This window comes from Loxodonta africana, chromosome 15 (assembly GCF_030014295.1).
Source record: "Loxodonta africana isolate mLoxAfr1 chromosome 15, mLoxAfr1.hap2, whole genome shotgun sequence".
NCBI classification, from domain to species: Eukaryota; Metazoa; Chordata; class Mammalia; order Proboscidea; family Elephantidae; genus Loxodonta; species Loxodonta africana.
Genome location: NC_087356.1, coordinates 63,297,401 through 63,316,362, shown reverse-complemented (window position 1 = coordinate 63,316,362; position 18,962 = coordinate 63,297,401). Strand labels below are relative to the sequence as shown.

The window sequence follows — 18,962 nt, the reverse complement described above, 5'->3', positions numbered from 1 at the left end:
TAAAAACTTTTCCCTAGTCTGTAGGTAGTCTTACTCTTTTGGTGAAGTCTTTGGATGAGCATAGGTGTTTGATTTTTAGGAGCTCTCAGTTATCTAGTTTTTCTTCTGCATTCTTAATAATGTTTTATACTGTATATGCCATGTATTAGGGCTTCTAGCATTATCCCTATTTTTTTTTCTATGATCTTTATCATTTTAGATTTTATATTTAGGTCTTGGATCCATTTTGAGCTTGTTTTGTTGCATGGAGTGAGCTATGGGTCTTGTTTCATTTTTTTGCAGATAGATATCCAGTTATGCCAGCACCATTTGTTAAAAAGACTGTCTTTTCCCCATTTAACTGCTTTGGGGCTTTTGTCAAATATCAACTGCTCATATGTGGATGGATTTATGTCTGGATTCTCAATTCTGTTCCATTGGTCCACGTACCTGTTATTGTACCAGTAGTAGGCTGTTTTGACTACTGCAGCGGTTTAAGAGGTTCTAAAATCAGGTAAAGTAAGGCCTCCCACTTTGTTCTTCTTTTTCAGGAATGCCTTATTTATCCAGGGCCTCTTTCCCTTCCATGTGAAGTTGGTGATTTGTTTCTCCATCTCATTAAAGAATATCATTCGGATTTGGATCAGAATTGCATTAAATGTATAGATCGCTTTTGGTAGAATAGACATTTTTATAACGTTAAGTCATGAGCAAGGTGTTTTTCCACTTATGTAAGTCTCCTTTGGTTTCTTAAAGAAGTGTACTGTAGTTTTTTTTGTATAAGTCTTTTACATCCCTGGTAAGATTTATTCTGAAGTATTTTATCTTCCTGGGGGCTACTGTAAATTGCATTGATTTGGTGATTTCCTCTTCGATGTTCTTTTTGTTGGTGTAGAGGAATCCAACTGATTTTTGTATGTTTATCTTTTATCCCAATACTCTGCTGAAGTCTTCTATTAGTTTCAGTAGTTTTCTGGAGCATTCCTTTGGGCTTTCTCTGTATAAGATCATGTCATCTGCAAATACAGATACTTTTACTTCTTCCTTGCCAATCTGAATGCCCTTTATTTCTTTATCTGGCCTAATTACTCTGGCTGGGACCTCCAACACAACGATGAATAAGAGCAGTGATAAAAGGCATCCTTGTCTGGTTCCAGATCTCAGTGGGAATGCTTTCAGGCTCTCTCCATTTAGGGTGATGTTAGCTGTTGGCTTTGTATAAATGCCCTTTATTATGTTGAGGAATTTTCCTTCTATTCCTATTTTGCTGAGAGTTTTTATCATGAATGGGTGCTGAACTTTGTCAAATGTCTTTTCTGCATCAATTGATAAAATCATGTGATTTTTGTCTTTTGTTTTATTTATGTGGTGGATTACATTAATTGTTTTTCTAATGTTGAACCATCCCTGCATACCTGGTATGAATCCCACCTGGTCATGGTAAATTATTTTTTTGATCTGTTGTGGAATTTCATTGGCTAGAATTTTGTTGAGGATTATTGAGGGATATAGGTCTATAATTTTCTTTTCTTGTGGTCTCTTTGCCTGGTTTTGGTATCAAGGATATGGTGGCTTCCTAGAATGGGTTTGGTAGTACTCAGTCCTTTTCTATGCTCTAAAATACCTTTAGTAGTAGTGCTGTTAACTCTTCTCCAAAAGTTTCATAGAACTCTGCAGTGCAGACATCCAGACCAGGGCTTTTTTTTGTTGGGAGTTTTTTGATTACCTTTTCAATCTCTTCTTTTGTTTTGGGTCTATTTAGTTGTTCTATATCTTTGCTAATTTAGGTACGTAGTGTGTTTCTAGGAATCCATCCATTTCTTCTAGGTTTTCAAATTTATTAGAGTACAATATTTCATAGTAATCTGATATGATTCTATTAATTTCAGTTGGGTCTGTTGTAATATAGCCCCTCTCATTTATTATTTGGGTTATTTGCTTCCTCTGCTGTGTTTCTTTTGTTTGGCCAGTAGTTTATTAATTTTGTTGATTTTTTCAAAAAACCAGCTTTTACTCTTGTTAATTCTTTCAATTGTTTTTGTGTTTTCTATTTCATTTAGTTGAGCTCTAATTTTTATTATTTTTTTTTTCTGGTGCCCATGCGTTTCTTTTGTTGCTCTCTTTCTATTTGTTCAAGTTGTAGGGTTACTTCTTTGATTTTGGCCTTTTCTTCTTTTGTATGTCTGCATTTATTGATATAAATTGGCCTCTGAGCACCGCTGTTGCTGTTTCCCAAAGGTTTTGAAAGGAAATGTTTTCATTTTCACTGGATTCTATGAATTTCTTTATTCCATCCTTAATGTCTTCTATAATCCAGTCTTTTTTGAGCAGGATATTTTTCAGTTTCCAAGTGTTTGATTTCTTTTCCCTACTTTTCCTGTTATTGATTTCCACTTTTATGGCCTTGTGGTCAGAGAAGATGCTTTGTAACATTTCAGTGTCTTGGATTCTGCTAAGGCTTGCTTTATGACTTAATATGTGGTCTATTTTAGATAATGTTCCATGTGCACTAGAAAAGGAAGTATACTTGGTTGCTGTTGGGTGGAGTGTTCTGTATATGTCTATGAGGTCAAGGTGGTTGATCGTGGCATTTAGATCTTCCGTGTCTTTATTGAGCTTCTTTCTGGATGTCCTGTCCTTCACCGAAAGTGGTGTGTTGAAGTCTCCTACTATTATCGTGCAGCTGTCTATCACACTTTTCAATGCTGATAGAGTTTGTTTTATGTATCTTGTAGCCCTGTCATTGGGTGCATGAATATTCAATATGGTTATATCTTCTTGGTGTATTGTCCCTTTAATCATTATATAGTGTCCTTCTTTATCCCTTCTGATGGATTTAACTTTGAAGTTTATTTTGTCAGAAATTAATATTGCCACTCCTGCTCTTTTTTGACTGTTGTTTGCTCAATATATTTTTTTCTACCCTTTGAGTTTTAGTTTGTTTTTTTCTAAGTCTAAGGTGTGTCTCTTGTAGGCAGCATATAGATGGATTTTGTTTTTTAATCCATTCTGCCTCTCTATGTCTCTTTATTGGTGCATTTAGTCCACTTACATTCAGGGTAATTATGGATAGGTATGAATTTTTTTATGAATTTAGTGCTATCGTTTTGATGTCTTTTTTTGTGTGTTGTTGACAGTTTCTTTTTCCCACTTAATTTTATGTGGCGAGTAGATTATATATTGTCCTTTCCTCATATTTGCTGTTGTTGATTTTGTTTATGCTGAGTCTCTATTTTTGTCTTGTATTTTATTTTGATGAGTAGGACACTTTGTCTCCTTTGTGGTTATCTTATTATTTACCCCTATTTTTCTAAATTTAAACCTGACTTTCATTTCTTTGTATTGCCGTATCTTCCTCTCCATATGGAAGGTATATGATTACATTTCTTAGTCCCTCTTTATTATTTTAATGTTGTCTTTTTTGATAGGATAACATCACTGTTACCCTGTTTTGAGCTTTTTTTTTTTAATAATCTTCCCTTGTGTTTTTGGATTTCCCTGTCTGGGTTGACTTCTGGTTGCTCTGCCCAGTGTCTAGTCTTGGGTTGATACCTGATATTATTGACTTTCTAAACAAAGAACTCCCTTTAGTATTTCTTGTAGTTTTGATTTGTTTTTTTTAATTCCCGAAACTTCTCTTTATGTGGAAATGTCCTAATTTCACCTTCATATTTAAGAGACAGTTTTGCTGGATATATGATTCTTGGCAGGCAATTCTTTTCCTTCAATTTTTTAAATACGTCATCCCATTGACTTCTTGCCTGCATGGCTTCTGCCGAGTAGTCTGAGCTTATTCTTATTGGCTCTCCTTTGTAGGTGACTTTTCATTTATCTCTTGCTGCTCTTATAATTGTCTCTTAATCTTTGGTTTTGGCAAGTTTGATTATAATATATTTTGGTGACTTTCTTTTCAGGTTTACCTTATGAAGTTCAATGAGCATCTTGGATAAATATCTTCTCATCTTTCACGATATCAGGGAAGTTTTCTGCCAACAAATCTTCAACAGTTTTCTCTGTATTTTTTGTTATCCCTCCCTGTTCTGCTATTCCAGTCACGCGTACGGTATTTCTCTTGATAGAGTCCCACATGGTTCTTAATGTTTCTTCATTTTTTTTAATTCTTTATCTGATTTTTCTTCAAATATATTAATGCCAAGTGATTTATCTTCAAGTTCAGAAATTCTAGCTTCTACTTGCTCAATTCTGCTCCTCTGACTTTCTATTGAGTTGTCTACTTCTTGTAATTTTATTGTTAATCTTCTGAATTTCTGATTGCTGTCTATGGATTTTTCCAGCTTATTAAACTTTTCATTATGTTCCTGAATAATCTTTCTAATTTCTTCAATTGCTTTATCTGTGTGTTCCTTGGCTTGTTCTGCATATTGCTTCATGTCCTTCCTTATGTCTTGAAGGGTTCTTATATTAACCTTTTGTAATCTGGCTCTGGTAATTCCAGGAATGCACTTTCATCTAGAAGATCCCTGGATTCTTTGTTTTGAGAGCCTATTGAGGTGATCGTGGTCTGTTTCTTTATGTGACTTGATATTGACTGCTGTCTCCGAGCCACCTATAAGTTTTTGTATTAGTTTATGCTTGCTTACTATGTCTTAGAGTCGTGCTTTGTTTTTTTGTTTTTGTTTTTGGTATATCCCTATGGGATGCTTGAGTGATCTAGCTTGATTATTTCTGCCTTTGGAGCTCTGGTGTCCTGTCCCCAGCTGGCTAGTGTTGTTATCAGGTATATCAGACTAGGAGTCCATTCAGTTTTTTTGTATGAATTCAGCTCAGATTTCCAGGTAGCTGATCGAGTGTGTGCTACAGGCTTTGTCGTACAGTCTTAGAGGGGCAGGGGTGATTGGCATATATACTGGTATCTGATTGCAGCAGAGGGTCATGCTCTCTGAATAAGGTAGGGCACTGAGAACTGACCCCCATGTGTCTCTGAGGAAAGCACGTCCCTGTTCCCTAGAGCGTGCTGGTGGGTGGGTTCTGCAGATGGACCATGGGCACACAAAGTTTTTGGTTGTAAGGAATGGGAAGCACCAGTTATCTTTGGACCCCTGTCAAGGGTGGCCAGGTGACCTCAGTGGAGCTACCAGTCCTTAGGGCCCTAATGTCGGTAGGTGAGGACCTAGTTTAATACGCAAAGTAATGTCAAACATCAAAGACCTGCCTCTCCACTACACAGCTGAAATGGTTGGAGTGTGCCAACAAGGGCCTGTTCTCCCAAAATAGGCCCACACAGGTCCATGTAGAAGGGAAAGGTGCTCAAAGTCCATTGACGGTTTATGTCTGGTAAGAGCCGGTTCCGTCTTGAGCTCCCCCAGTTAGTGGAGCTGGCAAATTATCTTTTCCCCCAATTGCAAGTGTTTTCCTTCCCCAAGGCTGGGAGGATGGCTCTAGATGTTCAACAGTGCCTATCTCAGGCCAAGAAATTCAGCCACTGAAGCTGGCTTGGGGGTGTGGGGGTGCAGTAAAATATATGCAAATACTTAGCTTTTGCCAAGAGCACCATACTTCTCTGGTTCCGGAGGTGTGAGTAGGCTGTGTGGCTGGCTGCTTCTCCCTCAGGAAACTGTGGCCAAACACTAGTACCAGTCCGCCAACACTGTTGCTCTGATTCAGGTCCAGTAACTCCTCTCCTCTTCTGAATGGTCTCTTCCTCCCCCTACCCCTCAGTTCATTTTCTAAACTTGCCTTTGAAACTCAGGGCTCCCAGCTTGTCACAAATACACTCGTTTCATTTGTTTTTTTGTGTCTTTGTTATAAAGAGGGCTCACCAGAAGCATCTGTCTATTCCACCATCTTGGCTTCGCCTCCTGTATTTTGTTTTTTCATCCAGTTTGTATGTTTCTTCTAATAGAGAGGTTAGGTATTTACATTTATTAATGTAATATAAACGCTTGCTTTAGTTCTATCAAAATATTTTGCTACATTTTCTCATCTTAAATATACATTATTTTGTCATTCACTAGGTGGTTTGCTTTCTTTGTATGTATGTGTGAAGTTCTGTTATTTAGAAAGGTTTGCATTTTGGTTCTAGTGTATATCTTTATAATTATATTTGATATCCTTAAAGTACCTATTACTTCCCTACAATAATTGATGATACAATTAATGTATTTCCTCTTCTTATCCCTTCTACTCTCTCTTCTCCACCACCCAGTTTTAGCCAATAATAAATCCTTCCTCAGTGCTTACTTTGCACTGTTTAAATATGCATACCCTTTTATCATTTGTCATCTTTTAGGCACTCTTGTTTCACCTCCAAGGAGAAGAAAAATTGTTCTAATTAGGAACATGTTCTAAATAAGATTCTTAGTTTTCAGAAAGCAATGTCAATCCCATCTCAGCTTACTTATCAATTAAAGCATGTGACTGTGCATATTAATGGAACAAAAGACAACTAATGTCCTAATAATCCAATGAAGTGAGACTTTGAACTCTTTAACTGTCTATCTGTAAAGTTTAGTGAATATCTATCTGTTGAGCCAATCAATGAATGGGGAAGTCTTGAGAAATAAACGCATCTTATTTTCTGTGAAATTATGGATGCCCTAGCCTAATTTTCTTGTCCAAATTCCCTATTATCTCTCAATGAACCTCTCTGTCCGTGGTCCTATTTGAGTTGCATTTTATGTATGTGGGAAGTTTAACAGTATTCTTCACTCATTCTGACACCCCCGTGGGATCTAACTAGTGAGGACAAGCACAAAGAGCCAAAGAGGATCAAAATACTATGACATCTTTATTAACAGCAAATGTAAAGAGGAAAACATTTCAGAACTTAAACCTCCCTCCCAGAACCTGGACCTTAACATATCAATCAAATCAGGGACATTGGAAATGAAATAGCACAGATCTGGCACAGCCTTGCCAAGAGCTTCAGTACCAGCAGGTCAATGATGAGGAGACACTGTGCATATTTCTATCAATGACCAACCTGTCAATCTCTTTCAATCTTATCTTTCAGATTAGCCTATTCTCCTCTCATAGAGTAAACCAAGTAAGAAAGCAAAAACAAGGACGAAAAATGTTCACTTAACTTGTCACTCCTGGTGAGTATAATCAAATCCTGTCCTTTAGCTGAAATTGCTAGTTGCCTAACCAATGGCAATTTTCCCTTTCTTACTTAGTAACAAAGCCCTGTTCTTTTTCCCACAGTGGCAACACTCTGAAGTAAAATGCTAAGTTTCCCACTCTTCCTTTCAGGTAGAGGTGGCTAAAGAGATGTCAATGGAAGTCACTCACTTTTGAAAGCACCCTTTTGCTTTCTTTCCCCCTTTTTCTTTCCTGTTGCTTGGAATGTGGACAAAACAGCAGAAGCTCTAGCAGCCATCTGAAAACAATGATGCCTCAGTGAGAATGAAGTCACTACTAAGAAAAGAAGGATAGAGATAGGCTGCATCCTTGATGACTCAGCAATGTCATATCAGCCCTGGACTGCCTACCTCTAGAAATCTTTTATGTTAGGGAAAAAATAAAACCTTATGTGTTTAAGCCATTGCAATCTGAATTTTATTACTAGCAGTTGAAGTAATTAGTAAATGATATATTTCATTTGGGGAAATGTGAGGAGAGGGAGTGTCATATGTATCTCTCTCTAACACTTAGGCTAGGGGTTAATCACTGACATCCTCCCATCTGCTCCACAGAGTATAGGAAAGCCTCTGGCCTTTCCTTTCCAAGCTCCATGGAAAGTTCCTCTTGGACTCTCACTCCCACTTCTTGGTGTCCAGCACTTAACCCTGCACTTTCCCACCTGTTTAGAATGTAGGAGAATGAGTAAACACCTAGAACAGTTTATCCTTCCTTACACTGAAAAACTATATCACAACCTAAAGTCAGACATCAGTGTGGATAATACTTTCATGTTCCTGACTTACAACTGATGATATATCAGGACCAAAATTATGGCTTTGGAAGTCATCATCAGATACGTAGTTGTGGAAGCCATGGGAGCTGGAGAGATGTCTCAGGCAGAGCTGAGAAGAAAAGCAGACCAAGCACTGAACCCAGGGAAATCCCAGTTTTAAGAATGTTAACCAAAGGGGAAAAAAACTGACCTTCCTTCAAATCAAAATGTCATGATGTTATAAGGTAACAGAATTGTGGTATTGTGGCAGAGGGGTTTACTTTATGAAGTCTGGCACTGAGCCATCAGATCATGTCTGTCAGTTACAGTAAGGCAGAAGTCCCCAAACCTGTTTTTATTTGCTAACCAATGAGAACCAACAATTCCTCAACACAACCTGAATGTATGTTCAGGACGACCTGGCCTTGGTTTGTGAGAGAGCTGAAGATGTCCAGAATGAATAAAATGTTGTATTTTCTACGGGAGCCTTAGATGGCTCTTACCTGGCTGCTCGCCAGAACCAGGAAAAGTTCTTCTGAGTTTGTCATTTCAGATCTCCAGTCACAATTTGACTTGTTTCCAAAAGATCCAAGCCAGTATCTCATTAATTCAAACTTACACTTTCACTTCTACTCACCCCAATGCCAATATGGAATAAATGTAGGCAGATATCCTTGAATTTTAATGCATTTATTACAAAAATATGTTCCTTTCCATTCAAATCTTTATGGCCTTACTTGTTCCTTTTTCCTACTCATTTCTACCAGTGGTAAATGATTTTTTTCTTTATCAAAGTATATTTAATTTTATCTTTCTTCATTCTTAACTCTTTCCTAATATCCCACGATCTTCATGGGCTCAGACACAGACAGTCCTCTGAAGAATAAGATTCACCTAGCCCCACAGGACATACTCACAAGGTTCAGTGTGGCATTAATTCAATCCCAGTAAAAGAGTTAGTACATGTAGGGCACCTCAAACAGTACACAATCGTATAGTACATTCTCAGGAAATGTTAAAACCAAAAACCAAACCATTTGCCATTGAGTCAATTCTGACTCATGGTGACCCCATGTATGTCAGAATAGAACTCTGGTCCACAGGGTTTTCAATGCCTGATTTTTTAGAAGTAGATCGTCAGGTCTTTCTTCCCTGTAAATGTTAAGTATCATTGTTATCATAATCTAAGAATAATCCAGGTATCATATCATTTCACCTTCTTTACAGAAATCCTCCCCGTAGCATATCTGGTGAAAATAAGGCTGGTCTCATATTTCCTTCTCAGTCCATTCCATGTTTCAGATGCTTTTCTGTGCTGCTCTCAACTCCACCTTAGGCCTCCTTGTTCCTGGCCATGACCTGGAACTCTTGTACTACTTTTCTTCTGGGTGTGATGCTTGCATCTCTGTACGAGTGCCAGCAGAAAAGTAAATGTGAGGCAAATGAAGGCATTACTTCTTTTTACTGCTTCATTCCTTACAACGGCACACACTATGAAACTATTTGATTTTATGGAAGAGTCGGGGAAATACAAGCATAAGAAAAGATATACACTCAGCACTTTATGACTCTTCATTAATCCAGAAAAGCACCAAATACTCTTCAGAGAAGTTCCCCTCAAAGACACCCCTGAATTCCTAGCCTTCACTCAGACAGTACCCCATTCTTCTGACCACACTGTGAGTCTACAGCCTCCCACCTCTCCACATCGGTTGGCTGGCTCTATGTCCATTTCCTCTTTACCCCCAGGGCAGTTTATGAGGAGATATTCCTCCAAATCTGAGCTATTCAATATAGTAAAGCAAAATCTTCAATAGAATGCTACAGAGTAGTCTTTGAGACTCAAAATCCAGATTGATTCCATATCTCCCTGAGAGTGAGAAGTGTAATATGACTCCTCTCCTTTCTGATTCTCTAATGGTTAACTGTAACTCTCACTCCCTCATTCTCTCTCTCTCTCTCTTTTTCCCTTGTGCACACAAAAACACATAAATTCTCAGGGAACATAAATCGACTTCAAAGAAAAAAATCATTTTCCTAAATGCTGCATTATCCTCACAGTGTCTCCAGGACAGGATAGAAGTAGCATTTATTATAATCATGCAAATCCATGGACGTTCTCTTTTCTTCTTTTGTTTTCAGCCGGAATCCTCCAAAGCCTAAGAAACTGGCCCAAATACACAGCCACCTACTTCATGATAACCATCCCAAAGGCCAGGAGTTTTGAAACTTTGAAAGAAAGATTTTGGTTTGAGTTTATCATTACATTTCAGGTCATGTAAAATTCTTGGACCAGGGCTTCTCCTGTGTGTACATATATGTACATGAAAGGGTGGACTTATGATCTTCCCAGCCAAGAAACCTCTAAAGGTTGAAAGACTTTGTTACCTATGGCAACAAAGTATCTACCTTTGGTCGTTGGTAAAGCTGCTTCCATAATTGAGGAAAAAATAAATTTACTCTCCTGTGCTCTCACACTGCTGCCTGCTCCATTTCCCAGCAAGAAATGTATTTTTGCTTGGACAAACCCATTTAGCCTGCCAGGAAAAGGATGGAAGACATAGAGCCTCATCTTATTCATCTCTTTAGCCTAGTACAGAGTTCAGTAAACACGAGGCACATAATAGATGCTAGGTTTCATGCAGTGAACCAACTTAAATGGTACAAAATGATCTAATCCAAGAAAATAGGATAGACAAGAGATTTCCAATTTTTAGAAACAAAGAAAAGACACCATTGAAAGATTAAAATCCCTCCATCTGTAGATAAAAAGGTACTTGAGTGTGATGCTTACCAGGAATCAAATGCCAACAAATCAAGCAAAACCGTTACAAGAGCACTCTCTTCAGAGTTTTGCATAGGGCAAGTTTAACATCCTTATTCCTCAAACTGTAGATCAAAGGGTTAAGCATGGGAACCACATTGGTGTAGAAGACTGAGGCAAATTTACCCTGGTCTGTAGATCCAGGAAAAGAAGTTGTTAAATAGGTGAATGCCCCTGACCCAAAAAACAGAGCAACAGCAACTATGTGGGAGCCACATGTGCTAAAGGCTTTGGATCTGCCCTCAGCAGAGGGAATACAGAGGATGTTGGAGAGAATCAAAACATAAGAGATGAAAATGCTGACACTGGATATTGTGATGACAACTCCAACCACAATAAAAAACACCAGCTCATTTACATGGGTGCTGGTGCAGGAGAGCTGCAAGAGAGGGAGAACTTCACACAGATAATGGTTGATAATGTTGGAATCACAGAAGGTGAGTCTCAGCATACTTCCAGTGTGGGCCATGGCCCCAGCAAAACCAACCACATATGAACCAAACATCAGCAGAGAACAGGTTTGTGGGGACATGGTGACCAAGTACAGAAGAGGATTACAGATGGCCACATAGCGATCATAGGCCATTGACACCAATACATAGCACTCAGAATTGACAAACAAGCAGAAGAAAAATAGTTGAGTCATGCATCCCACATAAGAGATGGTATTTTCTGACACCAAATCATTCAGCATTTTTGGGGTAAAGACACAGGAATAACAGAGATCTATAAAGGACAAATTGAAGACAAAAAAATACATTGGGGTGTGAAGGCTAGAATTCAGCCCAATTAGAGTGATCAAGCCCAAGTTTCCCACCATGGTGAGCACATAGATCCCTAAGAATAGAAGGAAGAGGGAGAGCTGGAGCTCTGATTGTTCTGATAATCCCACAAGGATAAACTCAGTCACCGAGGAGCTGTTTCTCTGAGTCATTCTCTTCTGGAAAGTCGTCTGTGGAATATGGGAGAAAACGCATAGAGTGATGTTGGATACATGCACGTCTGCTAGAATGCTCAGGAAGATCAGCCAGTGCATGGATGTTCATCCTTTTTCCTTCCTTCCTCTAACATATTGATAATGTGTCTGTGACAATACCTCAACTACCCTAGGCTGATCATGAAGCCGAGCTAGAGTCTGTTAGCATGGGCAGCAATAATTCTGTCCCTGATTGAGAGATAAGTATATGGCATATCCAAATCAGGTGCTCAAGGGCTCCCAGAAAGACACCAAAGTACAAACTAGACCCACTGCCTAAGGTGCACCACCAGGCTCTGAGAGATGGTAACTCTCATGCCCCTCATTTTCTCTTCCCATTCTCTGGTTTCTCTCCCAACCAGATTCCAGGTTCCCACTCTGGAGGGAAATCTGAGAGTGCCTCCTACTATTAGTGCACATTCTACTTTCTTACTCTAAGCACCGTCATTGAATCTCACCTCAGGATTAGTTCTGAGAGCAGGGAAGAGGTCAATATTTCCCAGAGCCTTTGGGTGTGGATAATTAAAAAAGTCAGAAAAGAAGGGATTTAGACAGTCACCTTCTTTCTTCTGGCCCCTTTAGTGCTGGGCCTCATGCATTGTCTTTTTCCATTAGCCAGGAAGAGAAAATGGTTCTGTTAGTGCATGAAGCAGACAGCATTGAGTGTAAACTCTTCTGATTCCCTTGGTGGTGGGAATCAGAGCTTTTACATACAGCCCCTACTCTCCAAGGTGCTCTAGGAATAGAACAAAATTTCTATTTGAGGATTTTCCCATATGGTCTCCTCCAATTCCAGGAGAAAAATATAGCAACCCTCATTTTCACCAGAACCCCAGCTGGCAGATCATGGAGAACTTTATGCTGCCTGATTATCCCAGGGACTTGATTAGACACAATTTCCTCAGGGAATTTCTTAAAGATCAGTCTCTAAAAGAAAGAAATTGCACTGACTTTGTTTACATTTGGATTATAATGCTTACTGAGCATCTTGGGATTCACAGGTTCTACTCAAACTTTCCTTTTACTCCACGGATTTCACGTCCTTTAGTGCTGAGTTTGAAGACTCATTTGTCCTTTTCTAAATTGACTCTTGAAGCCTAATCTTTACTGTGAGAGTTGTTGTTGTTGTTAGGTGCCATTAAGTCCAACTCATAGCGACCCTATGCACAACAGAACAAAACACTGAAACACTGCCTAGTCCTGTGCCATCCTCACAATCTCTGTTACATTTGAACCCATTGTTGCAGCCACAGTGTCAGTTCATCTCATTGAAGGTCTTCCTCTTTTTCACTGACCCACAACTTTACTAAGCATGATGTCCTTCTCCAGGGACTGTTCCCTCTGAGTAACACGTCCGAAGTAAGTGAAACAAAGGCTCATCATCCTTGCTTCCAAGGAGCATTCTGGCTGTATTTTTTCCAAGACGGACTTGTTAGTTCTTCTGGCAGTCTAAGGTATATTCAATATTCTTCACCAGCACCACAATTCAAAGGCGTCAATTCTTCTTTGGTTTTCCTTATCCATCATCCAGTTTTCACATGCACACAAGGCTATTAAAAACACCGTGGCTTGGGTCAGGCACATCTTAGTCTTCAAGGTGACATGTTTGCTTTTTAACATTTTAAAGAAGTTTTTTGTGGCAGATTTTTTCCAATACAATGCATCATTTGCTTTCCTGACTGCTGCTTCCATAGGTGTTTATTGTGGATCCAAGTAAAATGAAATCCTTGAAAACATCAGCCTTTTCTCCATTTACCATGATGTTGCTTATTGGTCCAGTTGTGAGGAGTCTCTTTTTTTTATGTTGAGCTGTAATTCATCCTGAAGGCTGTAGTTGTCGATCTTCATCAGTAAGTGCTTCATGTCTTCTTCACTTTCAGCAAGCAATGTTGTGTCATCTGCATATTGCAAGCTGTTAATGTCAACTTTGAGAGTAGGACTAAAAAAAAAAAAAGTCAAATAAGGGCTATAGGGGCTATAATGTTCTCCCATAGGATATCTGAGAGCATGTCTGTCAAAAGACTTCTAGCACTATAAGCTGTTCTGCTCATAACAATAGTGATATCCACCAGCAGCAACACAAAGACCACCTATCCTTAGGTCTACTAAAGGCCACAGACAAGTTTTTGCTATATATAAAGAGATTAAAATGTCACAACACACATGCAAGGAAGCACATGCACACACACACACACAGACACACACCTGCAAAAGGTTATTCTACACATGTGCATGCTGAAGGTACACAAGCAGGTGTACCTGAAGGCTTTAATTCCACCGTTCCCCAGAAGACAAAGCTGCTCTCCATATGGTCTGCTACATGAATATGTGAGCATCTGCATTTGCATGTTCCTATTGAGGCTCCCTAAAATAAGCTCAGTTTGCCCGGGACAGTACTGATTTATATCTGTTATCCCTGCATAATTACTAATAGCACACCCTCTCAATCTCAAAGCTGTCTGAATTTAGGTAATAAATCATGTGGTTAGCCTATTAAGAAGAATTCAATAGCTATTCAGGTGCTCTGTCCCCTAGATTCACTTACCTCCATTCTTTTTCCTAAGCAAGTCTCTGTTTTGCATGCTTCTTGCCCTTAAAGTCCTCCTTAAGTGAATTTACTCTTCCGGGTCAACCAATGCTAATCTCTTCAGTAGACTTCGGCTTCAAAAAGGGAAAGTGCATTGACAGCAAGATTCTTGTGATTTCTAGCTAGCCAAAAACCCTAAAGCAAAAAACTACGAACCTTGGACATCTGCCTGAAGTCACTAATAAAGTCACTGGAAGGGAAAAATAAAGGAAAGGAATTGCATTGGTACAACACATTGCTGCATACTGTTGTACATTGGTATTTATTGGTTGTTTGGCAGTATTTCACAAAATTGAACATGTACATATCTTTGACCCAGAAATTTCATTCCTAGGTGTATACCCAACAGAAATAAGTATATATGTTCATCAAAAAACATGTTACAAATGTTAATAGCAATATCATACATAATAACCAAAAACTGAAGACAACCCACATGTCAGTCAACTGTACATATTTAAAAAACAGAATTCTATATAGCCATGAAAGTTAATGGCATACAACTACATACCAAACCAAAACCAAACCTGTTGCCATCGAGTCAATTCTGACTCATAGCGACCCTACAGGACAGAGTAGAACTGCCCCATTGGGTTTCCAAGGAGAGGCTGGTGGATTCAAACTGCTGACCTTTTGATTAGCAGCCAAGTTCCTAACCACTATGACCCCAGGGCTCCTACAACCACATGCAATGTGAATAAATGTCACAAACCTATTATGTAGTAAAAGAAGCCAGACACATAAGAGTACATACTTTATAACTCCATTTATATAAAGTTCAAAACTGGAAAAATCAATCTGTGGTGTTAAAAGACAGCAGTTACCCTTGGTTAGGGGCTTGGGGGTAGTGACTGGAAAGGGATACGAAGGGTTCTTTGTGGTTAGTGGTCATATTCTGTTTCTGATAGGGTTGCTGATTACACAGATACGTTCAGTATGCAAAAATTCATTGAACTATATCCTTCTGTTACATTAAATAAAATGTGCACTTAAAACGTAAATGAAGAACAGAAATTAACATTTTAATAAACCATCTGGTGAACCAGTTTAAGAATAGAATTACTAAACATCTTTGACCCATAATTTCCTCATTTGTAAAATGGGAATTTATGGACTTAACAACTCAGCATACTAGAACATACAAAAATAACACAATTTTAATCTCGCGTGTCTTGTGCCTCTTAAAATAAAAACCCATTATATTTTTCTTATATAAAGGGAAGAAATAAAGGAGAGAATTAATATATATGGGACAACTACAGAGTGCCTGGAATTATGCTGTATGTTTCCTAATGTTATGATGTTTATAACAACTATACAATGTGTGTTTGTGTGTGGTGTGTGTGTGTGTGGGAGTGTGATGGTATTTTCCAAATATACACCATACCAACACATACACACACACATACGTACCTTGCATCCCACATGTTCTGGATACAATGTGACTAACACATCTCCCATCAAGAGATGAAGTCTACATCCCCTACCCTTGCATCCAGTCAGGGGCTTGGAACTTCTCCAACCAACAGAGTATGGCAGAAGTGATGCTTTGTGACTTCGACAGTTAGGTCACAAAAGAACACAACTTTCACTTAGATTTCACTATCTCTCTCACACTCATTTCCCTTTTGCCATCCCCCAGACTTTAGGACACTCATGTTAGAACCCTTTGGTCTTGTCTCAAGATGTACCACATAGCAGCAGCAACCAGTGTTGAGGGAGAGCAGTGCCCCCTCTGAGACATGCATACTGGTGGGTGAAAATCAGGAAAACTACTCAAGAGAAATGGCTAGAAGAATCTCTAGCACAGGACTGGATTATTTTGTCCAATTCCTCCTCACTATCCCAAAAATCTCTTATAGTTCGATATTTAGATGATACTTTTGAAATTTATTTTTATGAAGAAAGCAGCATTTCTTTTTAGTGTACATAATTCATCAGCTATTGCATTTTCCACTCTTGAATGACAGTTTAGCAGATGTGTAGCAATGGCTCAAGAAAGGAAGAGACAGAGAGAAGTATCTCTGTTCATTAGAATAGAAGTCCGTATATTCATTTATTCATTCAGTAAATATTTAATAAGGCCAACCGCTTCCAGCAACATCACAAACTTGATAAATAGAAAAATTTTTCCTGGGAAAATGAAACTAATAATTTCAGATAAAATATAAAATAATCAATTTGTTAATGCTTGAGCTGGCAAAAATTTACTGAATTCCTATGTGACCGAAGGAGAAAAGATAATAAAGCAAGAATCCAGAAGGGTACATAAGCCCTGGACCCAAAGTTCGAATGGGCTGCATATGCAGGACGTAAAAAAAATAAAGCCTGAGTCTCGAGCAGGTTCAGACTTTGGAACTATGAGTCACTCATCATATTGGATCACAAAAAGAAAACATTCAGTGGCTAATTAGAGAAGGACAAAAGTCCCACAGAGAAAGAAGACAACAATATGTGCTTAACTTGGCCTTGGCTCTCAGAGGACAGAAAAAGAGATAAAATACCTCCTGTGAATTTATAATCACCTCTGTGTCTGAGACAAAGAATTCATATTACATATTTTCAAGAGAACACAATTTAAATCCGGATATCAAAGTATTTTCCCATATAAATATCCAAAGATCAGGAGCTCATAATAAAAATCACCAAACACAAACTAGGCCTCCCTGAAGGAGAATCACCATGAATTAGAAACCAAACTGTAGAATTAGACCTGTAAAATTATAAGGCTTGTCAAGGAGAGAAAACAAAATAAATGGATATAACATGTTTAAGGCAATAAAAGAGCAACTTGAAAATATGATGAAGAGCCATCAAAACTGACCTGGCAGATTTTTGAAAGAATCAAACAGAACTTTTAGAAATAAAAATATGATAATTGAAATTAGGAACTTCATGGATATGTTAAATAGGCAATTAGACATGGGTGAAGGGAAAGTAAGTAAACTGGAGGAATTACCTGAAGAAATTATTCAGAAATCACCATCAGTGAGCAAGAGAGAGAAAAAGAGACAGGGAAAAATTGAAATATGAAGATAATTTTTAAAATGTAGACTAAAGATGGTCCAAAAATGCAGAAAACATATTTTATGTACTGTGCTTTGCTCTAAGAAGAAAGCAACAATCAAGACAGACCCAGCCACTGCCCATACAAATTTATAATCTAGGTGGAGAAAAATAGACTAAACAGATACTTACAAAAAATTAATTACAAATATAATAAGTGTGCCAGAAGAAAGTTGTGGGGTGCTATGACACCATTTAACAGAGAGGCCCTACTGATTCTGGAAGGTTAAAGAAGGCCTCCGTAAGGAACTGAAATTGAGGTTTAAAACTAGGAAGTAAGACGGGATAATGGATGCTTGTTTATTTGTAACATTCAGCATTGGAACTCCTCCCATGTTTGAGGAATCTGTCCTGCATGAGCTTTGTTGAAAACAAGACTCTCCTCCTTCTGTGAAAGCTCCCCAGACCCTGAAAGATGAGATAGGAACATAAGACCTGGATTCAGCCACTCAAATGTTCCCAAGCAGGACTCTCCTTCTGGCACAAGTGACGCAAAGAAAACAGGAACAATTCGTATTTCATTTTGACAAGACAAAATAAAACAAAAACCCCACTGACAACAAACTTTGGGCACTAGTGGCAGCAGTAATCAGCACAGCCTGACCAAACTGCTCTGTGGTATAACTTGGCTGTAATTCGACTGCCTGGCTTCCCCTAGATCCTGCCTGGTTCCAAAAGCTGGTGCCCCAGTCTGCTTTAAGATTGTGTGAACTACCCTAGTCCAGGCACTAAATTCCTTTTTACCGAAGTTAACTAAAATCAACTTCCTTTGTTTCCCGCTAAGAACCCTGAGTGGTACAGTAGGGACTGGAGCTAAAGGGGGCTGTGGGTGGAGAGTAAGGAAGGAAGCGGCATTCAGGTTGTGGGGGGCTTTCTTGTATTCTTGTGATGAGGATAGAAACACTTACCACAATCACCTTCTTAAAGGGGAGTTACAAATCCTACCTCTAAGTTTTGCTCTATTTTGAATGATTTTTTTCCTTCCAAGGAAGTGGTGTTTAGATGTGGTTTGGAGGATAAAATGAACATTTCATATTTCAGAAACTGTTATTCTTCATATTCTTGTACAAAGTTTTTAAAACCATCAATTTTTTAATGACTCCTTTTTTATAAGTTGAATTTGCTGCTTAGTGCAATGAAAATATGCTTATTTGCTGGATAAACAAATTATTCAATGATAATTATTCAATTATCTCTAAATGGAGGGCAGCTTTTTTAATATCAAGTGAACCATACACCCTCCCCCCCCAAAAAAGGATTACATTTAACGTCTTAGGATTCTAATGGCACAATAATTACTTTCACTAATTAAATAGCTAATGTATGTTTAAACTGGTCAATGTTATAATAGTTTTATTTTTCATGTACTCTATATTCACTTTATTGCTTATTAAGATGTCTTATAAAATCAAGGTATAGTACGTCTTTTGCACACTAAGCAAAACTTGAAAAATAACTGTGCTTTTAAAAATCAGGTTATTATAGAAAATATATCTTTGATTTTATATACGGTTATTTTATGCTAGATCTTTATTCAGAAACAGTCTCCAAGTATTCCATTGTTACTATGGAAATACACAATCTGCTTTATGATATAGTTTTTAAGATACATTGCTTTTCATCTTTAATAATAAGTAGAAGGTTACCAGCATAGAAAATCAGAAGGGCATTGTGA

General features: G+C 38.3%; 1 protein-coding gene across 1 annotated transcript; it reads right to left on the bottom strand.

Moving 5' to 3' along the window:
* Positions 1-10,011: 10,011 nt before the first annotated feature.
* LOC100676473 (olfactory receptor 8B4) lies at positions 10,012-12,188 on the bottom strand. Its single transcript, XM_023541836.2, has one exon. The coding sequence runs from the start codon at positions 11,692-11,694 to the stop codon at positions 10,663-10,665; it is 1,032 nt and encodes a 343-aa protein (XP_023397604.2). The 5' UTR covers positions 11,695-12,188; the 3' UTR covers positions 10,012-10,662.
* Positions 12,189-18,962: the final 6,774 nt, after the last annotated feature.

Coding starts and splice junctions, on each gene's coding strand:
- LOC100676473 (XM_023541836.2), bottom strand. CDS start 11,694: ATGCACTGGCTGATCTTCCTGAGCATTCTAGCAGACGTGCATGTATCC.